General features: G+C 46.7%; 1 protein-coding gene across 6 annotated transcripts in view; it reads right to left on the bottom strand.

The window, feature by feature from the left end:
• The window catches only part of LOC101946569 (sodium/glucose cotransporter 1-like), an 83,662-nt gene that overhangs the window by 42,209 nt on the left and 14,024 nt on the right, over positions 1 to 27,429 (bottom strand). For 3 of the 6 annotated variants that reach the window (XM_042841622.2, XM_042841621.2, XM_065568342.1), the window contains exon 2: positions 14,958 to 15,029. In XM_042841622.2, coding sequence (XP_042697556.1) covers positions 14,958 to 15,026 — 69 coding nt within the window. In that variant the 5' untranslated portion in view covers positions 15,027 to 15,029. Of the gene's footprint in view, positions 1 to 14,957; positions 15,030 to 17,616; positions 17,847 to 22,739; positions 23,183 to 27,429 lie in introns of those variants that run through there. The other 3 variants (XM_065568341.1, XM_065568343.1, XM_065568340.1) reach the window with 3 other exon arrangements.

The raw sequence follows: 27,429 nt of genomic DNA, 5'->3' as shown, positions 1-27,429 counted from the left end.
GCTGAATCGCTGGATGAACAGAGCAAGTGGCAGGCTGAAGATGATAGGTGGCATCAGCTTGCAGACAGAAGGCAAGAGTCGATGCTCCGGCTGCTGGAGCATCAAACTGATATGCTCCAGCGTATGGTCGAGCTGCAGGAAAGGCAGCAGGAGCAGAGACCACCGCTACAGCCCCTGTGTAACCAACAGCTCTCCTCCCCAAATTCCATAGCCTCCTCACCCAGACGCCCAAGAACATGGTGGGGGGGCCTCCGGCCACCCAGTCACTCCATCCCAGATGATTGCCCGAGCATCGGAAGGCTGGCCTTCAATAGGAGTTAAAGTTTTAAACTGCAGTGTGTCCTTTTCCTTCCCTCCTCCCGCACCCATCCCGGGCTAACTTGGCAATTATCCCCCTAGTTGTGTGATGAATTAATAAAGAATGCATGAATGTGAAGTAACAATGACTTTATTGCCTCTGCAAGCGGTGCTCGAAGTGGGGAGGGGAGGGTGGGGTGGTTGGTTTACAGGGAAGTAGACTGAACCGGGTTGGGGGGGCGGAGGGTTCATCAAGGAGAAACAAACAGAAGTTTCACACTGTAGCCTGGCCAGTCACAAAACTCATTTTCAAAGCTTCTCTGATGCACACCACGCCCTGCTGTACTCTTCTAACCGCCCTGGTGTCTGGTTGCGTGTAATCAGCGGCCAGGCGATTTGCCTCAACCTCCCACCCTGCCATAAATGTCTCCCCCTTACTCTCAAAGATATTGTGGAGCGCACAGCAAGCAGCAATAACAATGGGGATGTTCTTTTTGCTGAGGTCTGAGCGAGTCAGTAAGCTGCGCCAGCGCGCTTTTAAACGTCCAGATGCACATTCCACCACCATTCGGCACTTGCTCAGCCTGTAGTTCAACAGGTCCTGACTACTGTCCAGGCTGCCTGTGTACGGCTTCATGAGCCATGGCATTAAGGGGTAGGCTGGGTCCCCAAGGATCACGATAGGCATTTCAACATCCCCAACGGTTATTTTCTGGTCCGGGAAGAAAGTCCCTTCCTTCAGCTTTCGAAACAGACCAGAGTGCCTGAAGACGCGAGCATCATGTACCTTTCCCGGCCATCCCACGTTGATGTTGGTGAAATGTCCCTTGCAGCACCATTGAAAAGTACCCCTTGTGGTTTATGTACTCCGTGGCTTGGTGCTCCGGTGCCAAGATAGGGATATGGGTTCCATCACAGTTTGGGAATCCCATTGTAGCAAAGCCATCCACTATGGCCTGCACGTTTCCCAGAGTCACTACCCTTGATATCACCAGGTCTTTGATTGCCCTGGCAACTTGGATCACAGCAGCCCCCACAGTAGATTTGCCCACTCCAAATTGATTCCCGACTGACCGGTAGCTGTCTGGCATTGCAAGCTTCCACAGGGCAATTGCCACTTGCTTCTCAACTGTGAGGGCTGCTCTCATCCTGATATTCTGGCGCTTCAGGGCAGGGGAAAGCAAGTCATAAAGTTCCATGAAAGTGCCCTTACGCATGTGAAAGTTTCTCAGCCACTGGGAATCGTCCCAGACCTGCAACACGATGCGGTCCCACCAGTCTGTGCTTGTTTCCCGGGCCCAGAATCGGCGTTCCACGGCATGAACCTGCCCCAGTAACACCATGATTTGCACATTGCTGGGGCCTGTGCCTTGTGAGAGGTCTATGTGCATGTCAATTTCCTCATCACTCTCGTTGTCGCGCTGCAATTGCCTCCTCGGCTGGTCCTGGTTTTGCTTTGGCATGTCCTGGCTCTGCATATACTCCAGGACAATGCGCGTGGTGTTCATAGTGCTCATAGTTGCCGCGGTGATTTGAGCGGGCTCCATGATCCCAGTGCTATGGTGTCTGGTCTGAAAAAAGGCGCGAAACTAGTATCTGACGGAGGGAGGGAGGGAGGGGCGAGTGACTACATGGTGTACAGGTACAGGGAATTAAAATCAACAAAGGTGGCTGTGCATCGGGGAGAAACACCAACAACTGTCACACAGAATGCCCCCCCCCCCAAGATTGAACTCAAAACCCTGGGTTTAGCAGGCCATTGATTTCACGGAGGGAGGGGGAAGCAAATGAATACAGAACAAATCTATTTTTTACATCTTAAGCTGGCAGACGACGGTGCAGCATGACTGATAGCCCTCGGCATCTTCTGGGTGCTTGGCAGAAAATACTGGGCGGTTGGCAGAAAATAGCATACTACGACTGATAGCCATCATCGTTGAGACAGTTCGATAGGACTGAGCATGTCTGCCCAGGTGCCCATGATTGACAGCCACTGCAGTACGATGACGACGGATACCAATCGTAATATACCATCTTCTACCAAAAGGCAAGGGGCTGCTGCAGTGTGCAATGCAGCCCCACGTCTGCCAGCCCCACGTCTGCCAGCACCCAGATTGCCGATGAAGGCTACCAGTCATACTGCACCGTCTACTGCCAAAAGGCAATTAGTTGCTGCTGTGTAGCAATGCAGTCCCACGTCTGCCGGCACCCAGAGGACATATGGTGACGGTGAGCTGAGCTGAGCTGAGAGGGCTCCATGCTTGGCGTGGTATGTTGTCTGCGCAGGTAACCCAGGTAAAAAGGTGCGAATTGATTGTCTGCCGTTGCTCTGACGGAGGGGGAGGTGCCTGACGACATGTACCCAGAACCCCTCGCGACACTGTTTTGCATCATTCAGGCATTGGGATCTCAACCCAGAATTCCAATGGGCGGCGGAGACTGCGGGAACTGTGGGATAGCTACCCACAGTGCAACGCTCTGGAAGTCGACACTAGCCTCGGTACTGTGGACACGGTCCGCCGACTTAATGCACTTAGAGCATTTTATGTGGGGACACACACAATCGGCTGTATACAACCAATTTCTATAAAACCGGCTTCTATAAATTCGACCTAATTTCGTAGTGTAGACATACCCTAAGAGACTGTCAGACAAGGGGGGTTTCTTTCTAAAGGCTCTCTCCAGCTGAAGGGAAAAGGAACAAGGGATGTTTTGAGAGCCTTACTTAATACTTTATATTTCAAATGCTGTCAAGGTTTTTCCTTCTTTTTCTGTATCTTTAATAATAGGTTAAAAAATAGGTGAGTTTGCTAGGGTACTAGGCAGCCTGAAGTCTCTGTATACCCAACACCAAACCTTGTTTAAACTGCATAAAGATGGATGGATGGATGGATGACTCTTTTGGGGCCCATATATTCCATCTAAATTAATACAACACCACAGAGTAACATTCCCAGCTTTACACATGGCAGTATTGTATTGTCTGTGTACATTCTTTAAAGAAAAATACAAAACCAAACAAAAACCAATGCAGTTAGCAAAACATTTCCATTAACACAACAGTCATCATTCCCAGTTCAGGACAAAGCAATGCCAACATATGGGTCTATTACTTTCTGCTTCTGTTTGTCTTTCTGACAGAGGAAAGACTCTGTACAAGAGGACCATAAGATCAGTATACATTAGTTACAAATGCAATCTAAAACCAAAATCTTTTTCAGTAATTACATGTATGTACATAAGGACAGATCTTTGAATTCAGAATGGTGAAAAGAAATTTGCTCCAATACTTTAGTGATTTGTAGCAAGAAAAAGTTATGTGGAAGAGGTTAGCTGATGGCTGGCAGCATGTATGGCAGTTACTATGTTTTAATTAAACCAGAGTATCTACATAATGCAGATGTCCAGGGAATTCTGCTTAACTTTTCGGGCTGGGATCTTCAAAGGGCTTAATGCCCTTATGATGCTTTGATAAATCTCAGCCTTCTTCTAGATGCATCATAGACGCAAGATAGAGAAACTGGGCCTTAAACTTTGGATTGTCCCAAACAGGGCTGGACACGGAATCTCATCAATCAGAGTAAGTGGGGGCTGTAACATATCCCCGCATAAACTAAAGGATTCTGGCCTATTTTCCAAGAAACTCCATGTTACTGGAAGGTTATCCTTTCATGACAGGGTCAGCGTTACAATTTTCAGGGATCTGGCCATTAATGATCTCCCCTTATGATCATGCTGTTAGAGGTATGACAAGTTGGGTGGGGTGGGGTTTTCTTCTCCTCTGGACAGACCTGACAAACATAGAGCATGCATAGGATGTGGGGCCCTGAGGGTACACTTGCTTAGCCTGCTTCTCTGAGGGAATTTCAGAGAAAAAGTAGCTCCCTCCACCAGTTAGCACTGACTGCATTTCAGAAAGGATATAGTGGAACTAGAAGGGGGCATGAGGGTTTGAAAGGGAGGGGGTCAACTGTTCAGAGAATGAAAAATATAGTGGAAGAGAGGAGATGAAAGATGAGGGAAAGGGAAGAAAGACTGTTGAAAGGGAGAGAAGGAGAAGGTTACTTTAAAATCCTCTGGCAGGTCAATTGTTGACAGGGGCTCACTAGTCAGGAAAGCACCGTCAGGCTGCAGCTATATGAAAGTTGCTGTATATTTGACACATTATTCATTAATCTATTCGCCTTACTATTTTCATTGGCTTTTTGCTGCCCAGAAGTCCTGGTGCTTGCTGCCCCACAGGCCTCCTAAGGAACCTGGAAATCCTACACTTTGCCTAGCAAAGTAACGGAAACAATCCCCAGCCCCCACAGTGCACTATTCATGCTACTGCTCCACCTCTTTAGGTAGGGACTTTTCCCTTGTGGAATGACACTGGATTTTTTTTTAAACTTAATTATTCTGGGACACAAAAGTGTATTTGTGCAAATCTACAGCTCTCCCCACCCTTAACCACTCAAACTTGCATATTGCTTAGCGCCTCTGTAAAACCTGATCATGCATCTATCAAGACTCAGCGGCCTTGAGAAAGGAGAGCAGGTTTGCTATTCTGCTGCCCTAAGTTCTCTGCAAGCTCTACATTTTGCATTCTTATCGACACTCGGGTAATTTTAAAATGCCACACAATCCTTTAACCAAGAGAGATGGACATGCATTTCTCAAGCAGCATAGGCTTTGTTGTACTGTAGAATCACCTGGGTCCCTCCTCCCCATCCCCCTTGGTGCTGTGCAATTACTTACATCCTCAAACCTTGCATATCCAACCATTTTTTTAGGCATCTTGCTGGGACTTCATATGCATGTGTTGGCTTGGAAAGCAGCACAGCCTCTGCTAGTTGCTTAGCAAGCCAGCTGGATATTTTAGCTTCCCCATCATCAAATATGCGGGCACCAGACCCAATGCCTAGAGTCTTGGGAAGGCGTCCCACTACTAGTCCCATTAGAGGGTTTTGGCAGAGTCATTAGGAGTTTGATTTACTGCACTTTTCCTTTCCTATCAAAAATTCACTTTGGTTGAATGTTTGGTTGGTCTTTTTACCTGGAACAGTGGTGGTTTCACCCTGGCCTACAACTAAAATGTTTCTACCTCACTCCACTACTTCTAGGGACAGAAAACAAAATATTTATCCCCACTACCCACCTGCCTACAGAACTGCTAAATTAATGAACAGGAAGAACTTTATAAAATAATCCTTCGCACACACAATGATCAGAGAAACCTACTCAGTGGACAACAGCGAAATATGACTGCATGAAACTGAAGTTAAAAATTATCTACATATCCCAATTCTCTCCTTTCTTTGACTGCTGGGTGTTACTCATTTACTGTTGTCCTAAGCCTTGGCCTATCCAGCCCATACATTAATATATCACTGACCTGAAATGGGAGAGCTGGGTTTAATTTCTGGTTTAAGGGAAACACACATACAAGTCTCCAAGTATTTCCCACTAAGTAGTCACTAAACTCTTCAAGTTATTGTTAAACTATCTGGGCATGAAAAGCAGGGCCGGCTCCAGGCACCAGCTTCTCAAGCAGGTGCTTGGGGCGGCGGCTCCGGAGGGGGCGGCACGTCCAGGTATTCGGCGGCAATTCAGCGGACGGTCCCTCACTCCGCCTGGGAGCGAAGGACCTCCCCCCGAATTGCCGCCACAGATCGCAGCTTTTTTTTTTTTTTTTTTTGGTTTTGGCTGCTTGGGGCGGCCAAAACCCTGGAGCTGGCCCTGATGAAAAGTTTATGTTCTTCGGCTTTTCTGTTCCTTCAAAACTTATTTCTTAAAAAGCACAGATTAGGCTCTGATGTTTCTGTGTGAATCCGATCTCCCTTGCACACAATCTGAGAACAGAAATAGGCTCCAACTCTGACGTTTTTATTATTGTGTGTGTGTTTATTTCCAGGGCCTTGTCAATACTGAGAGATTGGCCACATAATGAAGATATCAAGATTTCGGTTTGTCCAGGAGCAGATAAACACTTCCCTAAGACAATACACTGCCTCCAGTTATCTGGCTGAACTCCTCACCCCTCCCACTCGCAAAAAAAGGGAACATTCCGTTTCATTCAACAAAGAACAGGGAAAACACCATCCTCTTTTCTTTCCTTAATCCCCAGCCTATGCCCCAGGGCTGCTTGGTATAGCAGGGAACAGCATGACAACTGAGGAATGAAACTAAGCCAATGGAAATGTAATTTCTAAAACAGGTTTTTGGAATTATATTTTCTTTTATTCTCTATTGCAGAAAGCAATGAATCATGCAGTCAAGTCTCAATAAGTCGAAGTCAAAAGGAACACCTATACTACGATGGGAAGAGTCCATTTATAAAGCAACATCCCCATCTACAGACTTGGGAAACTCACCCAAGTTTCCCTGGAATATTCCCAGGTTATAATCACACATGGCACTGCCCCAGGGTGAAGTCAGAAGTAGCATTTCTCTAACACTTGACATATTGCATTAGTTGGCCCAGCATCAAGCTGGTATTTTTACTCTTTTTGGCCTTTTTATATTTTATCCCCCCTCCCGCCATATCTATTTGCACTGAGAGGCCTGAGACCGGCCCAGACTAAAACCAGGGAAAGAGTTTTCCAGAATCTCACATTCACTTGATCAGAGTAGCCCTCCAGACTAGTATTGTTAATGTAAGTGTTTAACTAGGGATTTGATAGCTTGCCAAGTCTTTTGCTTTTATCTTACCAGGTGCTGCCAAGGGTGGAGAGGAAGAGATTTCCTGTTAGGTCACAGGAAGGTATGTAGGTATTCCAAAATGAAGGAGCTCACAGGGAGGAGGCAAAGATGGTTTTAAGCAAATGTTGATCCTAGAGACAATTCTGGCAGTACAAGATCATCCCCTCTGGGCTCTGATATGCCTCCTACATGGACAAGAGGTTTAGGCGATGTAAGGCTGGCTACATTGCTTTATGTCCATGGGGGACTTCCCTGTGTAGGGTCTGACCCATGGTGTTTTTGTGTTGTAGACACTGGGCCGGATTCCCCACTGCCTTGCACCTTGAGCCACCATTTGCACCTGTACAAGGTGATCATGTTTTACACTCACTATTCATAAGTATAAAGAACTATATGAAGTGCAAAGCAGCAGAGAATCAGGCCTAGTGCATTTAGTGAGGCAGGTAGGCAGGTTCTGATTCACCACTGTGTTTGTTATCCAGTTTCACGGCAGTGTCACTCCATTGATTACACAAAACAAATTTGCCTTACAATAACTTTGAGATTCTCCGTTTCCCAATGGTTTCTATTAGGACCTGAATGTTCTCAATCCTAATCTACTCATGAGAGCCTCCTTCTGCTTGGAAAGACAACACTCTAACACAGGGGTCAGCAACCTTTCAGAAGTGGTGTGCCGAGTTTTCATTTTTCACTCTGATTTAAGGTTTCGTGTGCCAGTAATACATTTTAACGTTTTTAGAAGGTCCCTTTCTATAAGTCTATAATATATAACTAAACTATTGTTGTGTGTAAAGTAAATAAAGTTTTTAAAATGTTTAAGAAGCTTCACTTAAAATTAAATTAAAATGCAGAGCCTCCCCAGTCCAGTGGCCAGGACCTGGGCAGTGTGAGTGCCACTGAAAATCAGCTCGCATGCCACCTTCGGCACGCGTGCCATAGGTTGCCTACCCCTGCTCTAACATGAAAATGGAAATTCCAATCCTGCCACAATTCAGGCAACACTGAATGGAGACACTGAGAAAGGGGCAGGAATTTCTGAAAGCTGTTCTGAAAATTCCTACAGTCAGTAAATATTTATTTAGTTCTCTAAGGCCCCAATCCTGCAATTGTATCCGTGTGGACAGAGCCCTGCATCAAATCCCACTCAAGTGCAAAGGTCCTGTTGCATGAGTCCAATTGCAGGATCAGGGTTAGGTTTTATCACCAATCACTAAAGTTTTCCTTCCAAGATGAACTGCCACGATGATCACGAAAGTACCATATTAGTGACACTCAGAAAATGCATCACAATCTGGGATGCAATCCAGACTAGCGAGAGGTTCCATCACCACCTGCTTTGCTGCTGTAGCTCCCAACCTGGCCACTCATGAACAGCCAAGCAGCATGCACGTCACACCCAGAGTGTCTTTGTATAGCTACAGCCTTCCAGCTACACACAAGCGACACTCCAGCTTCCAGCAGCCGTGGTTACTACTTGCAGGGTGATCCCAACACACTCCTAGTTCTGAATTTTCCCCAAAACACACGCATTCTGCACTGCCCAGCCCTCTCCTGGACAGTCCCATATTAGAGGTCCACTGCCCCGTAAGGGGTCAATGTACAACAGTTTGCTACTTTAATTGGAGTTATCAAACAATTCAGTTTAAACACAACACTGGATTGGTTTTGATTAAAGAATAAATATAGTTTAACTACAAACAGATAGGTTTTAAGTGAGCACAAGTACATAAAAGTCATAAAATGCTTTCTAACGACTACACTTAAACAAGACTTGGTTCAAGGTAAAATCCTTTCCACATGTTCCCAGCAACATAGCTAACCAAATTTTAAAGTCAGGATCTCTCACAAAGTCCAAAGGCTGGTTTCTCTGAATTCTTGGGTGAAAGACAGACAGACGGATAGGGAGAAAAGAAAGCGAGAGGACTGGGGCGTTTTGCACCTCCTTTTTATAGTCCAGTCACCCTCTGAAATGCATTTTGCTGAAATAAAGTTCCTTCAAGCTGTGGAGATGGAGGCATGGAGTCTCATGGTGAAAGAGGTTCCCTGTTTGTTAAAATGCTGCCAAAGGATGGTCCCTTGACTAGAGATTGCCAGTCCACTTTGATCACACCTGGTTAAAGGCATCAGCTTGTCTTTGAGAAATAGATTTACCCCCTCCCCAGACTTGTCTGGTAAACACATTTCAGCCTATGTTCATAACTTTACATATAACATTGTTACATACATTTCATCTTGATATTATTGGCCAGCAAATTATTAGTTTTCAAATGATAGCTCACAAGGCATATTTTGTACAAAGATTATTACATGGTGTTTAGGGTGTGAATACAGGGATGCATTCAGTAGAAAGATTTCTCCTTTGCCAGGAAGTCTCATTCAATAGACAGATTGTGACCTAATGGAGAGAGCACTGGACTAACACAGGAGACTTGGGTTCTAGAGTAAGTCTACACTACGAAATTAGGTCGAATTTATAGAAGCCGGTTTTATAGATATCAGTTTTATACAGTCGATTGGGTGTGTCCCCACATAAAATGCTCTAAGTGCATGAAGCCAGCAGACCGCGTCCACAGTACCGAGGCTAGCATCAACTTCCGGAGCGTTGCACTGTGGGTAGCTATCCCACAGTTCCCGCAGTCTCCGCCGCCCATTGGAATTCTGGGTTCAGATCCCAATGCCTGATGATGCAAAACAGTGTCGCGGGGGGTTCTGGGTACATGCTGTCAGGCCCCTCCCCCTCCGTCAGAGCAATGGCAGACAATCGATTCGCGCCTTTTTACCTGGGTTACCTGTGCAGACAACATACCACGGCAAGCATGGAGCCCGCTCAGCTCAGCTCACCATCACCATATGTCCTCTGGGTGCCGGCAGACGTGGTACTGCATTGCTACACAGCAGCAGCTAATTGCCTTTTGGCAGTAGACAGTGCAGTATGACTGGTAGCCTTCATCAGTGATCTGGGTGCTGGCAGACGTGGGGCTGCATTGCTACACAGCAGCAGCCCCTTGCCTTTTGGCAGTAGATGGTGTACTAAGACTGATATCCGTCGTTGTCGTATTCCAGTTCAATCAGAGGCACCTGGGCAGACATGCTTTGTCTCCTGGAGACTCAGTCCTGCCGGCAGTCCGACTGAACCGTCTTGACGATGATGGCTAGCAGTTGTAGTACAGTATCTTCTGCCAAGCACCCTGAAGATGCCGAGGGCTATCAGTCATGCTACACCATCTGCTGCCAGCTTAAGATGTAAAAAATAGATGTATTCATTTGCTTCCCCCTCCCTCCGTGAAATCAAAGGCCTGCTAAACCCAGGGTTTTGAGTTCAATCTTTGGGGGGGGGGGCATTCTGTGTGACTGTTTTTGTGTTTCTCCCTGATGCACAGCTACCTTTGTTGATTTTAATTCCCTGTACCTGTACGCCATGTCGTCACTTGCCCCTCCCTCCCTCCGTCAGTTTTGCGCCTTTTTTCAGACCAGACGGCATAGCACTGGGATCATGGCGCCCACTCAGATCACCGCGGCAATTATGAGCACTATGAACACCACGCGCATTGTCCTGGAGTATATGCAGAGCCAGGACATGCCAAAGCAAAACCAGGACCAGCCGAGGAGGCGATTGCAGCGCAGCGACGAGAGTGATGAGGAAATTGACATGGACACAGCCCTCACACAAGGTATGGGCCCCAGCAATGTGCAAATCATGGTGTTACTGGGGCAAGTTCATGCCGTAGAACGCCGATTCTGGGCCTGGGAAACAAGCACAGACTGGTGGGACCGCATCGTGTTCCAGGTGTGGGACGATTCCCAGTGGCTGTGAAACTTTTGCATACATAAGGGCACTTTCATGGAACTTTGTGACTTGCTTTCCCCTGCCCTGAAGCGCCAGAATACCAGGATGAGAGCAGCCATCACAGTTGAGAAGTGAGTGGTGATAGCCCTGTGGAAGCTTGAAATGCCAGACAGCTACCGGTCAGTCGGGAATCAATTTGGAGTGGGCAAATCTACTGTGGGGGCTGCTGTGATCCAAGTTGCCAGGGCAATCAAAGACCTGCTGATATCAAGGGTAGTGACTCTGGGAAACGTGCAGGCCATAGTGGATGGCTTTGCTGCAATGGGATTCCCTAACAGTGGTGGGGCGATAGACGGAACCCATATCCCTACCTTGGCACCGGAGCACCAAGCCACCGAGTACATAAACCGCAAGGGGTACTTTTCAATGGTGCTGCAAGCCCTGGTGGATCACAAGGGACATTTCACCAACATCAACGTGGGATGGCCGGGAAAGGTACATGATGCTCGCGTCTTCAGGCACTCTGGTCTGTTTCGAAAGCTGAAGGAAGGGACTTTCTTCCCGGACCAGAAAATAACCGTTGGGGATGTTGAAATGCCTATCGTGATCCTTGGAGACCCAACCTACCCCTTAATGCGATGGCTCATGAAGCCGTACACAGGCAGCCTGGACAGTAGTCAGGACCTGTTCAACTACAGGCTGAGCAAGTGCCAAATGGTGGTGGAATGTGCATTTGGACGTTTAAAAGCGCGCTGGCGCAGCTTACTGACTCACTCAGACCTCAGCGAAAAGAATATCCCCATTGTTATTGCTGCTTGCTGTGCGCTCCACAATATCTGTGAGAGTAAGGGGGAGACATTTATGACGGGGTGGGAGGTTGAGGCAAATCGTCTGGCCGCTGATTACGCGCAGCCAGACACCAGGGCGGTTAGAAGAGTACAGCAGGGCGCGGTGCACATCAGAGAAGCTTTGAAAACGAGTTTTGTGACTGGCCAGGCTACGGTGTGAAACTTCTGTTTGTTTCTCCTCGATGAACCCTCCGCGCCCCCCCCAACCCGGTTCACTCTACTTCCCTGTAAACCAACCACCCCACCCTCCCCTCCCCCCTTCGAGCATCACATCCAGAGGCAATAAAGTCATTGTTACTTCACATTCATGCATTCTTTATTAATTCATCACACAACTGGGGATAATTGCCAAGGTAGCCCGAGAGGGGTGGGGGAGGAGGGAAGGAAAAGGACACACTGCAGTTTAAAACTTTAACACTTATTGAAGGCCAGCCTTCCGATGCTCGGGCAATCATCTGGGCTGGAGTGACTGGGTGGCCGGAGGCCCCCCCACCGTGTTCTTGGGCGTCTGGGTGAGGAGGCAATGGGACTTGGGGAGGAGGGCTGTTGGTTACACAGGGGCTGTAGCGGCGGTCTCTGCTCCTGCTGCCTTTCCTGCAGCTCAACCATACGCTGGAGCATATCAGTTTGATGCTCCAGCAGCCGGAGCATCGACTCTTGCCTTCTGTCTGCAAGCTGACGCCACCTATCATCTTCAGCCCGCCACTTGCTCTGTTCATCCCGTGATTCAGCCCGCCACCTCTCCTCTCGTTCATATTGTGCTTTTCTGTAGTCTGACATTGACTGCCTCCACGCATTCTGCTGTGCTCTTTCAGTGTGGGAGGACATCTAGAGCTCCGTGAACATATCATCCCAAGTCCACCGTTTTCTCCTTCTAATCTTTGCTAGCCTCTGCGAAGGAGAAACATTTGCAGCTGGTGGAGGACAAGGGAGAGGTGGCTAAAAAAGACACATTTTAGAGAACGATGGGTACACTCTTTCACGTTAAATTTTGCTGTTCACATTACACAGCACATGTGCTTTCGTTACAAGGTCGCATTTTTCCTCTTATATTGAGGGCCTGCCCGTTTGCTGTGAGAGATCACTCACGCAGTGCCAGGCAACAGAATTCGGCTTGCAGGCAGCCATGGTACGCCACAGTCTTTTGGCTTTTTTAACCTTCTTAACATGTGGGAATGGTTTCAAACAGTAGCGCCCTCATTTCCCATACCAAGCACCCATTGAGTTGGCCTTTAAAATGGGTTTGCAATGTAAAAGGAGGGGCTGGGGTTTCTGGGTTAACATGCAAAACAAACCCAAATACCCCCCCACACACACACACAATTCTCTGGGATGATCCCTTCACCCCTCCCCCCACACACCGCATGGCTAACAGCGGGGAACATTTCTGTTCAGCCAAGCAGGAACGGGCACCTCTGAATGCCCCCTTAATAAAATCACTCCATTTCAACCAGGTGACCGTAAATGATATCACTCTCCTGAGGACAACAAAGAGAGATAAGGAATGGATGTTGTCTGCATGCCAGCAAACACCGGGACCATACGCTGCCATGCTTTGTTATGCAATGATTCCAGACTACCTGTTACTGGCCTGGCATGGTAAAGTGTCCTACCATGGCGGACGGGATAAGGCAGCCCTCCCCAGAAACCTTTTGCAAAGGCTTTGGGAGTACATGAAGGAGAGCTTTCTGGAGATGTCCCTGGAGGATTTCCGCTCCATCCCCATACACGTTAACAGACTTTTCCAGTAGCTGTACTGGCCGCGATTGCCAGGGCAAATTAATCATTAATCATTAAACACGCTTGCTTTTAAACCAGGTGTAATATTTACAAAGGTACACTCACCAGAGGTCCCTTGTGTGCCCTCAGGGTCTGGGAGCATGCCTTGGGTGAGTTCGGGGGTTACTGGTTCCAGGTCCAGGGTGATAAACATATCCTGGCTGTTGGGGAAACCGGTTTCTCCGCTTCCTTGCTGTGAGCTATCTTCATTGTCTTCATCATCATCATCATATTCCGCATACCCCGAACCCGCTTCCCTGTTCCGTGTTTCTCCATTGACGGAGTCAAAGCACACGGTTGGGGTAGTGGTGGCTGCACCCCCTAGAATGGCATGCAGCTCCGCGTAAAAGTGGCATGTTTGCGGCTCTGCCCCAGACCTTCCGTTTGCCTCTCTGGCTTTGTGGTAGGCTTGCCTTAGCTCCTTAATTTTCATGTGGCACTGCTGTGCGTCCCTGTTATGGCTTCTGTCCTTCATGGTCTTTGAGACCTTTTCTAATATTTTGCCATTTTGTTTACTGCTACAGAGTTCAGTTAGCACTGATTCATCTCCCCATATGGTGAGCAGATCCCGTACCTCCCATTCTGTCCATGTTGGAGCTCTTTTGCGATCCTGGGACTCCATCATGGTTACCTGTGCTGATGAGCTCTGAGTGATCACCTGAGCTCTCCACACTGGGCAAACAGGAAATGAAATTCAAAAGTTCGCGGGGCTTTTCCTGTTTACCTGGTCAGTGCATCTGAGTTGAGAGTGCTGTCCAGAGCGGTCACAATGAAGCACTGTGGGATAGCTCCCGGAGGCCAATAACGTCGAATTCCGTCCACACTACCCCAAATCCGACCCACAAAGGCCGATTTTAGCGCTAATCCCCTCATCGGAGGTGGAGTAAAGAAACCGGTTTAAAGGGCCCTTTAAGTCGAAAGAAAGGGCTTCGTCGTGTGGACGTGTCCAGGCTTAATTCGATTTAACCCTGCTAAAGTCAACCTAAACTTGTAGTGTAGACCAGGGCCTAGTCTCAGCCCTTGCTACTGGCCTGCTGGGTGACCTTGGGCAAGTCACTGCACCTCATAGAATCATAAAATATCAGGGTTGGAAGGGACCTCAGGAGGGCCTATAAATCACCTGTCTGTGAATCACTTTCCCCATCTTAAAACAGGGACAATGACACTTACCTCCTCTGCAAAGTGGTTTTGGAGCTACAGCTGAAATGTGCTGTATAAGTCCTTGGTACTATTATTATAAATGTAAACTCTGATTTGTTATCAGTAATTTATTATGAACATTCCAGCAAAGGACTAGATTGCACGGCCACAGTGAAAGCAATACAGCAGCACCACAGAAACCACTTCTACAAATCAATTCCTCCCTGTACCTTGTACCTAACAGCAATCACCTCACATGAGCCAGGCCCTCGACCAAAAACATTAGGGTCCAGAGAGGTAGTAAGTACAAAACATTCCATAAATGGTGAAAGTGATGTGCAGCCAAACGTTACATGTGGACTAAAAGCACACATATGCACACACACACACACACACACACACACCATACAATACGAACTCACCGGCCACCACACCATTTTACGTCCAGCCAGGAAGAATCCTCCCACTGTCCCTCGGTTAGACAAGAACATGGCCTGGAAAAAGAATGACTGGTTAAAATTTTCAGCTCTAAACAGGCAAACTATGCCTGATGGCATAAACAACCAGGGCATCAATGAGAAAGAAGAACCAATATAATGCCCAGAAAGGGCCAGGGAAGAAAGATTTTGAAGGGAATAACATGACCTGACAATGACTGAGCAATGATTCTTATATCAATCTACAAATTAACCATTTCAAGCTTTATTGCTTCAACTTTCATTACACGAAGCCTGCAAAACCCAAATCTAAACACCGCACATGTTAAAATACAATGAGCTATACAATAAAAATAAAACACAAGAAATGCATCACTAACCAAGGGCGTTGCCTGCAAACTGTCACTCATAGGAGCACTCCTTGAGGTGAGCAGGCCTCAAAACTGCTGATGTAGCGAGTTTTATGTTCATGCACTAGAGATGCCATACCGAACTTTCTTACTCAATACTAGTGTGCTCTTGAGTTTCCCTGCAGGAATCTACTGCATGGCAATTTAACTTTTCCTGTTCTGATAAGGTACCCGCACTTATTAGCCTTTCTTCACTGCCACAGAGTAGCCAGTTAAGAATTATTTCCCTTACTCTCATTTTATATCTATCAGGAGTGACTTAACAGGAAGTTTCCCTCGCATTTTTCATAGGGCCTGATCCAAAACCCTTTGCAGACAATGGGATTCCCATTCCTTTGGAACAGGCCCAGAGAGGGCATGAGCAAAAGTGAGCCAGATTGCCGATCCTAATATAGATGCAAGAAAATAAACAAACAGGGACATGTTTCACTACATACAATAGTTGAATCAATATTTGTCTAATGGAAAAGGAAAACATTGGTGGAGAGACACATTTAATATTAAGCTTCTTAGCAACTATTCTAAACAAGTAGAAACTTCAATGCTCCAGTGCCTGACATGCCACCTGCCAGCCCTCTTCTGACCCAGGAGATTATGTTACAAAGAATTACAGTCAATAATAAATTACAACAATCATACTTCAGGTCAGATTGTACCTTTAAGGCACAAGCCTGATTCCCTCCCAGAGCTCCCCAAGATGCAATGGAGGCGTTTCTGACACAACACCTCTTAGAGAAGAGCACGCTGCACCCTTCTGAGTCAATGGACAGCTTGGCTGGCTAGAGTGGGCTGATGGGGGGGGCTCAAGGTCCTGCCTCCTCCCCATTCTTCCCTGCTCCTTTGAGGTTGCTTGCACCCCACGGTGCACTAGGAAGAAGCAGTGCTCTCATGAAAGGTATGGGCCCTCAGTTGTGTTTTGCTTCTGTGGGAGGTGGTGGTGGTGGTGGGGGGAATAAATGGCCAGGCTGTCTGGTACAATCCAACCCTTGGCATTCAATACACTCAGCCAGAGGTACAGGTGCAGGTACTTCACATCATCAAAGTGCTGAACATTGGCATCAAAAGTTAATCACTTTTCAAAACTCTGTCAGGCTGCTAGTGTGGAAGATTTTGTCTGCAGCTGCCTGCTCTGTTCTATGGCATGGACTCCTGGGTTATTTCAGGGGAGTGCACAGGTCACTGAGGGGCAGGTTTCCCTGACTCATTCTGTTAACTGCTGGCTCTTTCCTCAAGGGGCTAGCAGAATTTTCCCCGTGGACAGTCTCTGATCTCTCCTCAGATAGAATACAGACTCCGTTCCTGAAAGGGATATCAGCTCTTCAATCTAGTGACACACAAGTGTTTTCCACTAAGGCAGCATCACAACGAAAATTATCTGCCTTTTTCCTTTGAACATTTCAGTATCTAGACTTACTTTACACATTATGTGTGAAATAAATGTTTTTTCTCTAAGGGCTTGTCTACACTAACAATTTGTTTGCAATCAGCTGGGGCGTGAATCTATCCTGCATTAGCCTGCCGTGGACTAACTTCAGTAAAATCCTGTTGACGGAAAGTTATCATTCTCCTGTGTCCAGACCTTGTCTGTGATCTCATCCACTTCATATCCATCCTGCAGCAATGCCCATCTCCCACTCCATTACCATCTCTCCTCCACCTTTAGCTCTATTCCAGTCCACACCATTTACAACTCAGTCCAGTACTCACTCCCTCCTTCCTACCACAATCAACCCCACTGCAATCCCCATTTACCTCACCTCTCGCACTTCACTCCAATTCCTACGCCATCATGAATTCCCATTGCGGTTATCTCTGCTCCAGCACCCCGTCCCTAACCATCCACCACCATTACCATCCCATTCCCACCTCCACCCCCACTTTGTTCTTCACCAGGTCCCCACCTCTAATCTGCTAAAAACTGCACTTCACCATTATCCTGATCTCCATCCATCAGCCATCTCCTATAGTCCCATCCATACAGATATCCCTCCTTCACCCTCACTCCAAGCCCCATCTATGTTCTCCTCCACCACAATCTCATCCTCTTCACCCCCAATCCAGGTCTCATACCAGGTCCTACTTCCCCAGTGAATCCCAACATAATCTCCATCCTGCCCCTTTTTAATCCACCCCCCAATAAAGCAGCAGGCAATTTGTACATTTTATTTTACGAAGCCATTTTCTTAGAACCCAATAAACTACATTTTCGTTAAGGAAGAAAAATCCAGACATACCCATATTCCCACTGCCAGGGTTACCAAGAAATAGAGGACTATGACCAAGATGTCTGCAGCGTTATTGATTTTTGTGGAGGAGTCCATCCTGCTTGCTTCTTCGGCACCCTTCCTTCTCCTATCCTTATGTCACCTTTTGCAGACTTGAGATAACAATAAATCCGTTATCCCCTGCTGTTTTGTTTAATATTTAACTTCAGATTCTCTTATTTCCTATGGGGTGCAAGTTGAACCTGGTGCTTTTTCTTGAGCTGTGATTCCCACCAAAAAACTGCTCCCCTATTACAACTGTTGCAGTTTTCATAGGCAAAGGAAGTCCCCAGTTCACATCCGCTGCAGAAGTCACTCAGTGCAGTTGTAGCCCAAGAGCAGGCGTCTGGGAAGCAGTGAGCTGTAGAATGAGTGGCGTGGCCATAACATACTCGGTGTACGCACCTCCCTGTTTGTGGATACTTTTTCTGCAGTGGTGGTTCCTGTAAATCTGGTCATGGAATGAATTGTTTCCTTAAGAACAGGATGCTTACCAAGACCAAAGGAAGAGTGACCTGACAGTTAGGGAAACACCACGGTTCTCTGAGCTGACACTCCTACTATGCTATCCCTCATTCCAGCAGGAATATACAATGGAGGTACAGCCCAGGATTTCTGGGAACAAGTCACTTTGATCTCTTACATCTAGATATTTACAGAAGTGTCTGAACCATAAAGAACTGGCTAAGGAACTTGCTGGACCGTTAATGTTGATTTTGAAAAGTCTTGGAACCCTGCGGAAGTTCCAGAAGACTGGTAGAAAGCTAAAGCTGTGCCAATATTTAAAAGGGGCAAACTGGATGGCCCAAGTAATTTTAGGCCAGTCAGTCTGACAGATCCTTAGCAAGATAATGAGTGACTGATGTGGTACTCAATTAATAAAGAATTAGAGGTGGATAATATAATTCATGCTAATCAATATTGGTTTATGGAAAACAGAGCCTATCAAATTAACTTGATTTTTTTACATGTGATTAAAATTTGGTTGATAAAGGTAACAGTGTTAATGTAATACAATGGCTCTCAAACTTTCCAGACTACTACACCCCTTTCAGGAATCTGATTTGTCTTGTATACCCCCAAGTTTCATCTCATTTAAAATCTACTTGTATACAAAATCAGACATAAAAATACAAAAGTATCACAGCACAGTAATACTGAAAAAGTGTTTATATGGTAAAAATGAGAAAGTAATTATAAAATAAATCAACTGGAATATAAATAATGTACTTACATTTCAGTGTATAGTATATAGAGCAGTGTAAATAAGTCATTGTCTGTATGAAATTTTAGTTTCTACTGATTTCGTTAGTGTTTGTTATGTAGCCTGTTGTAAAACTAAGCAAATATCTAGATGAGTTGATATGCCCCCTGGAAAACCTCTGCGTACCCCTGGTTGAGAACCACTGATGTAATATACTTAGACTTCTGTAGACATTTGACTTGGTATCAACCACATTTTGATTAAAATCTAGAACAATATAAAATTAACATGGCACACATTAAATGTATGAGAAACTGGCTAACTGATAGATCTCAAAATGTTACTGTAATGAGGAATCACCATCAAGCAGATGTGTTTCCAGCAAGATCTCAGAGGGATCAGTTTTTGGCCCTATGCTATTTACCATTTTAATCAATGACCTAGAAGAAAACATAAAACCACCATTGATAAAGTTTGTAAAAGACTCAAATTGGAGGAATGATAAATAATGAAGAGGACAGGTCATGGATAGCGATCTGGATCACTTGGTAAGCTGGGCGCAAGCAAACAATATGAATTTAAATATGTCTACAGGTAAATCTACACTTTCTAGGAACAAAGAACGTAGGAGGTACTTAAAGGATGGGGGACTCTCTCCTGGGAAGAAGTCACTCCGAAAAAGATTTGCAGGTAGTGGTGGATAATAAGCTGAGTGTGAGCTTCCAGTGCATCGCTGTGGCCAAAAGGGCTAATGCAAACCTTGTACGCATAAACAAGGAAACCTCAAGTAGGAATAGAGAAGTGACTTTACCTCTGTATTTGGCACTGATGTGACCATTCCTAGAATACTGCATCCAGTTCTGGGGCCCACAATTCAAGAAGGATGTTGATAAATTGGAGAGGGCTCAGAGAAGAGCCATGACAACAATTAAAGGACTAAGTAGACTCAAGGTGATCCATCTATTTAGCTTAACAAAGACCAGATTAAGGGGTGACTTGATAACCATTTATAAGTACCTACATGGAGAACAAATATTTAATAATAGGCTCTTCAATCTCTCAGAGAAAGATATTATGTGATCCAATGGCTAGAAGTTGAAACAAGACAAATTCAGACTGGAAAGAAGGCATAAAACTTTAACAGTGAGGGAAATTAACCATTGGTACAATTTACCAAGGGTTGTGGTGGATACTCCATAACTGGCAATTTTTAAATCAAGATCGGATGTTTTTCCTGAAGATCTTAAAAGGGTTTATGGGGAGTTCTAGGGCTGTGTTATCCAGGTCAGACTAAATGATCACAGTGGTCCCTTGTGGCCTGGAATCTACGAATAAAGTTGAGATTCAGACATCAACATCCCAGAAGTGAACACAGTTCAGGCTGTTCAGAACCAGGGTTTTTGCTCTGCCCACTGTCACCAATTATCAAGTTATAATTCCAGATGCCAATGGCACCAAAGTTCAGCAGTGCTTAGGTCAGGTCCCATCTCCAGTTATTTATTCTTTCTTGGGCTTCAAAATTAAACCAAACAAAATGACCTGATGCAAAAGAGAACTCAGATGTGGGGCAGGTTGTGACTCAGAGTTTCTAAATCAGTCAGAAACACACCATTAAAAGGGAAGTTTCCTCTGGAGATTCCTGTGATCATCTCTGATTGAGCAGGAGGTGGGTATCACAGCCATTATCAGAGAAGTGCAGGAAATGTAGGCAACAGGCACAGGCATGGGGGGGCAGGTGCCATAGGCTGGGGGAGGCTGTGCCTCCCCAAACAGCCAGGCATGGCCCTGCCCACGCTCCGCCCCTAGCCCCACCTCCTGCTTCACGTCCCCCAGTGCTGGCTCCAGCTGCACCACCCACCATCCTGGCTCTCCCGGGCTGGGGGAGGGCTGCGGCCGCATGCCACCCACCCTCCCGGCGCTGATGGCTAGCCTCCCCCAGCCAGCAGTTCACACCCCGCCCATGGGCACAGGTACAAGAATTTCAGGGCTCTGGGGATATTTGAAAAAGTGTTGTCTCTACCTCTACTTTGCCCACGCAATCACAATTCATTTACAGTTCAGTAGACTGCCTGACAAAAAATGATTGCCTCATGGCATGTATTCTAAACAGTACATACAAAGCACAATGGGCTTGATTGTGATCTTATACTGGTTATACATCATTGACTAGTGGAATTACTCCAGATTTTCAGTAGTGCTTGGAATCCTTTCCAAGGTATAATTGTTCTATGACAGTTAGCCTTTTTTCCAGTAATTAGTAGCTAAACAGGAGAGAGAGTCTATATCTAAAAGATCATCAGAAAGAACCATTAATCTGAAATTATAGCGTAAAAGAAGAACTCCATCTTTCTCATCTATACACTGCAATGTAATTTAAGCACCTACAAATTTACAAGATGCTGTCCCCCAATATTTTAGGCATCTCTTCTTCAGTAGAGACTTCAGTTTGTTCTATAAACAGGTTGTGAAATTACTAGTTTTAAATCCAATAGGGAAAAAATAATCCTAAAAGCTGGTGAGCACCCACAATTCTACAACATTTTGTAAACACAACCTCTCTTGTTGTCTGCTCCAGAGAAAGGTCTTATTTACTAACCCTCCTTACTAGGCAACAGATTGTCTAAGGTAGGATGTAGCTGGCCTTTCATACAAAGGCTGATGCAAATGGATTCCCATGTGTCCTTGTAACATGAATTGTTTCATTTTCACTCATTCTTAATTCATGAATTGAATTCCAGTTTCAGCTCCTGTAGCCACAACAAACTCTGACAAAAGGAAATAGGAGGTTCTTGGGCCTGATTCTCCACTGCCTTGCCCATTGAGTTGTCATCCACCCCTGTGCAAACTGTCACTAAAGAAACTGTAAGATGCTACTATTGGTATAAATCACTGTAGACTTCTGCTTTACACCCACTCCACACACTTTGGCCAGGTCTAGATGACTCCACAACATGCAAGACAGGAGAGACTCACACTGCTGTATTGGTTTGGTTCTGCTTTCTCCTTATCAGGTACAGATGTAACTGAGACACTCATTACAGAGTGTCAGGAAAAGACTGGCTGTGATAATCACAATACTTGCGCCTCCATATCCTCCAGAACCTGCAGTTCATATGGAATCCCACAGAGGCATCGTACTCAGCAGAATGTCAGCACTGCACAGCCTTTCACACACACAGCACAGACAAAGTCAGCCTGTGGAATTCACTGCTGCGGGTGATCTGACACTCAAGTACTCTAGCTGCTTTAAAAAAAAAAATCTGGCCAACAACAACGTTTGTATTTATGCATGCAAAGATAGGAGCAAATAAAATTCATGCTGCAAAGTGGGAGCTTCTCAGCAGAGGGCAGGAAAGAGACTTCCACCCCACACTCCTGAGCAGGGCATTCACAATTAGCTAGGTCCATTTCTGGACATTTTCATCTTCCTGAAATACCAGCTCCAAAACTAGGCTCTACTGTAGGGGTGGGCAAACTTTTTGGCCCGAGGGCCACATCGGGGTTGCGCAACTGTATGGAGGGTCAGGTAGGGAAGCCTGTGCCTCTCCAAACAGCCTGGCCCCTGCCCCCTATCCACCCCCTCCCACTTCCTGCTCCCTGACTGCCCCCCTCAGAACTCCCAACCCATCCAACCCCCCCGTTCCTTGTCCCCTAACCACCCCCTCCCAGGACCCCCACCCCCATCCAACCCCCCTGCTCCCTGTACCCTGACTGCCCCGACCCCTATCCACATCCCCGCCCTCTGACAGGCCCCCCGGGACTCCCACTCCAAACCCTCCCTGTTCCCCATCCCCTGACAGCCCCCCCAGAACCTCTGCCCCCTCCTCCCTGACTGCCTCCCAGGACTCCCCGCTCCCTTACCCAACCCCTCCGCTCCCCACCCCCTTACCAGCAGCAGGAGCTTGCAGCCACGACACCTGGCCAGAGCCAACTGCGCTCCTCACGCTGTCCAGTGGGAGCGGCGGACCAGAGCGTGGTGGTGTGGCTTTGGAGGAGGGGGAACAGTGCGGGAGGGGCCGGGGACTAGGCTCCCCGGCCGGGAGCTCAGGGGCCAGGCAGGACTGTCCCGTGGGCCAGACGTGGCCCGCAGGCCGTAGTTTGCCCACGTCTGCTCTACTGGAAGCAGGACACCAGACTTGAGTGACCAGTAATTGGATTCACTATGGAAAATCCTACATTCCTTCTTATGGGCCCATTTCGACTCCCTTTAAGTCAAAGAGACTTTCCATTTATTTTAATGGAAGTGGGATCATTCTCTATAGACTGTATACAGCAGTGGTTCTCAAAGCCGGTCCACCGCTTGTTCAGGGAAAGCCCCTGGCGGGCCGGGCCAGTTTGTTTACCTGCCGCATCCGTAGGTTCGGCCGATCACGGCTCCCACTGGCCGCAGTTCGCCGCTCCAGGCTTGGGACCGGCTTTGAGAACCACTGGTATACAGCATAACATGCAGAACTGGGTAAGAGTCCTGAGTCCAGCCTATGCTGACTGCTTCTCTCTGGACTCAGTTTGGTGGATGCTAATCCATCATGGAGATGACACACTCAGGGTTAGATTAACTCTAACCTTGCATAGGCAGGGAAGAGGGTACAAAAAACCCTGTGCCTCTGTTTACAAGTAGCGATAATGGATTTTTTGCCTATAACTGTAGAGACAGAAATTCTGCATCCTACATCTAGGAGGCAAGCTGCCAGCATGCTTGTCTTCTGAAGGGGAGGGAGGGAGCACAGCCAACCTGGCTTTTAAATGCTGGGAGAGAGATTTTTGGGTGAGAACCTTTATGAGTAGCTACCTAATTCACAGCCATGAAAAACACATCAAAGTCTTTTGTGTGCTTTTCCCTTTACTATACCGATTTCACAGGAGAGACCAGAGTTTCTCAAACTGGAGGTCCTGATGCAAAAGGGTGTTGCAGGGGGATTACAAGGTTATTTTTGGGGGGGTCATGGTATTACCATCCTTATTTCTATGCTGCCTTCAGAGCTGAGCGGCCAGAGTTGTTGCTTGAGAACTTGCTGGGGCTTTCCTTGAACCAGAAGATGTTTCTTTAAATTCTGAAAAGGTCATAAGGCCTGGTTTCATTTAAGTCAAAGACAAAACTCCATGGATGTCACTGATGCCATATCAGGCTAGTGATCATACGCCCTGGCACCATCATCTGCAGTGCTTCAGTGCCCTTCTTCGGTGCCTCATATTTCTGTTTAATAACAAAGGCAGTTTCTGAAAAGCTGAGAGGAGATCAGGAGTCTACAGAGCAACATTCAGAGAACTCTAGCCACTGGTAAGCTTTGGAACTTGCTTTTAACATTAAGTCTGCACCTGTATTTATTTTTAATGTACACAGTCCTAAAAATATAGATATACAGTGTGGAGCATTAACATTGTATAAATTATTAAAGGTATTTCTTTTTTATATGTTTCTGAAATGAATGCTGATGAAAGGATCTGAATTGACAATTCTGAAGAGCAAAGTCCTCTATTCCACTCCAGTATGGGCAGCACCAACAGACCTCAGTCTGCTTCGTGAATTTGCCTCAACCCTGCCTTGGAGGGGACCAACCTTAATGGCCAGAGGGGGGTTTAGTTTCCACCTCCTTACGTCCATGGCATCTCTGGTGAGACTGTTAATGAGGGAACCCACTGGCATGATGGTGATTTTAATAATGATAGATGAAGACTGGTGGTTGTTTTAGGGCTACAGACACCTACACCTGTCTATCAGAACTTTGAACTGCGACTACCCAATTATCTCACCTATAGTTTATAAACCATTAATCATCCATCAGATGGCAATGACTTTGAGTCACTATCAACATAGACTGCATCTGAACATATAAAGTTAAAAGGCAGAAGATTCTGTATCCTATACTTTTGGGTCATCCAGTTCCCTGTTTCTGTTACATATTCCAGAGAATCTTTTGTTTCATGTGCATTCTAATGCATCATCCTGCCCTACCATAAGACCACTACAACACTTCAATAGAATAATAGGGAAGAGGGAGCCTCCCTACTTTTTTGTTCATTACAAGAAAAATCAAACGGTTAATCCATCAACATGAACCCATCAGCATCTCAGCATTCTGGCCAGAAGATATAGGAACTATACGGACACTCTGAAAGAAATATACCTGACAATAGTGCAAAAAGGGACTAAACTTACACGTACCAAGATGGAGAAAGTAGTAAATAAGCTTTGTACTAAATGGGGCTGAAGGTGAGGAGGTAAGGCTGAAAAAGCCACGAAGTTTTGTCATGTCCCTGGGAATAAGTAATCTAAGTAAGGGCAGATAAATGTTGACGAGACAGTTTAGTGGACTCTAAACTCCATAGCACTGCATACAAAAAGGACAAGAAGTGTTGGAACACAGGCCTGGTCTACACTATGACTCTAATTCGGATTTAGCAGCGTTAAATCGCATTAACCCTGCACCCGTCCACACAACAAAGCCATTTATTTCGAAATAAAGGGCTCTTTAAATCGATTTCTGTACTCCACCCCGACGAGCAGAGTAGCGCCAAAAACGATATTGTCATCTCGAATTAGGGTTAGTGTGGCCGCAATTCAATGGTATTGGCCTCCGGGAGCTGTCCCACAGTGCACCATTGTGACCGCTCTGGACAGCAATCTGAACTCGGATGCACTGGTCAGGTAGACAGGAAAAGCCCCGCGAACATTTGAATTTCATTTCCTGTTTGCCCAGCGTGGAGAGCACAGGTGACCACAGATAGCTCAGCTCATCAGCACAGGTAACCATGCAGGCCGATAATCGAAAAAGAGCACCAGCATGGACCATATGGGAGGTACTGGATCTGATCGCTATATGGGGAGAGGATTCAGTGCTAACAGAACTTCGTTCGAAAAGACGAAATGCCAAAACTTTTGAAAAAATCTCCAAGGGCATGATGGAGAGAGGCCACAATAGGGACTCAGATCAGTGCCACGTGAAAGTCAAGGAGCTCAGACAAGCCTATCAAAAAACAAAGGAGGCAAATGGTCACTCCGGGTCAGAGCCGTGGACATGCCGCTTCTACGCCGAGCTGCATGCAGTTCTAGGGGGGGCCGCCACCACTACCCCACCTCTGACCGTGGATTCCGAGGCGGGGATAATCTCATCAGCTACACCTGAGGATTCTGCGGACGGGGAAAAGGAGGAGGAGGAGGAGGAGGACAAGCTTGCGGAGAGCACCCAGCACTCCGTTCTCCCCAACAGCCAGGATCTTTTTCTCAGCCTGACTGAAGTACCCTCCCAACCCTCCCAAGCCAATATCCAAGACCATGACCCCATGGAAGGGACCTCAGGTGAGTTTACCTTTTAAAATATAAAACTTGTTTTAAAAGCAAGCATTTTTTAATGATTACTTTGCCCTGAGGACTTGGGATGCATTCGCGGCCAGTACAGCTACTGGAAAAGTCTGTTAACGTGTCTGGGGATGGAGCGGAAATCCTCCAGGGACATCTCCATGAAGCTCTCCTGGAGGTACTCCAAAAGCCTTGCCACAAGGTTTCTGGGCAGTGCAGCCTTATTCCGTCCTCCATGGTAGGACACTTGACCACGCCATGCTTGCAGCAAGTAATCTGGTATCATTGCATTACAAAGCCTGACAGCGTATGGTCCCGGTGTTTGCTGGCATTCAAGCAACATCCGTTCTTTATCTCGCTGTGTAATCCTCAGGAGAGTGATATCGCTCATGGTAACCTGGTTGAAATACGGGAATTTAATTAAGGGGACAGAGGGTGGCCGTTCCTACTGGGCTGTTTGCCTGTGGCTGAAAAGAAATCCTTCCCTGCAGTTAGCCAAGCACGGGGGGGGGGGGGGGGAGAGGCAGGAATTGGCCCTGAGCTTTTGGCATTTGGCTAGCAGGGATCTTCCCCGTTACCAGCCACGCGGTGGGGGGAGGGGTACAGCGATCATCCCAGATAATTCATGGAGGGGGGCGGGGGGGGGGGGGGTTAGTTTGGTTTCTGCAGGGATCTTCCCTGATACCAGCCATGCGGTGGGAGGAGGGATAAAGCGATCATTCCAGAGAATTGGATGTGGGGGGGGGGGTTAGTTTGTTTTCTGCTGCTGAAGGTTAACAGGAAAACCGCAGTAGTCAACGGGCTTTGCTTGGTATGTGGGAAAGGAGGGCGCAGAAGCCGAAAGACAATGGCTTACCATGGCCGCATGCAAGATGAATTCTGTTGCCTGGACCTGCGTCTGTGATCTCTAACACCAAAGCCACAGGCACTCAATATTTAAGATGGAAAATGCGACCTTGTACTGAAATCACATGTGCTATGTAATGTGAATAGTGTTGTTCACCAAGAAAGAGTATAAGCATTGTTCTGTAAAATTTATCATTTTAAAAACTTCTCTTTTTTTCAACCCTCCCTCCAGCAGCTGCAAATTTTTCAAGCCTCCCTCCTCCATCCCGAAGGCTATCTCAGATAAGGCGGCGGAGAAAGAGGACGCAAGATGAGATGTTCACGGAAATAATGGAATGCACCCACAATGAAAGAGCTCATTTGAATGAGTGGAAGGACACGGTATCTAAATTTAGGAAAGATGCCAGTGAACGTGAGGTCATGAGGGACGCTCGAG

This window comes from Chrysemys picta, chromosome 15 (assembly GCF_011386835.1).
Source record: "Chrysemys picta bellii isolate R12L10 chromosome 15, ASM1138683v2, whole genome shotgun sequence".
NCBI lineage: Eukaryota > Metazoa > Chordata > Testudines > Emydidae > Chrysemys > Chrysemys picta.
Note: the sequence above shows the minus strand (reverse complement) of the source record. Positions and strands in the feature narration are given on the sequence as shown.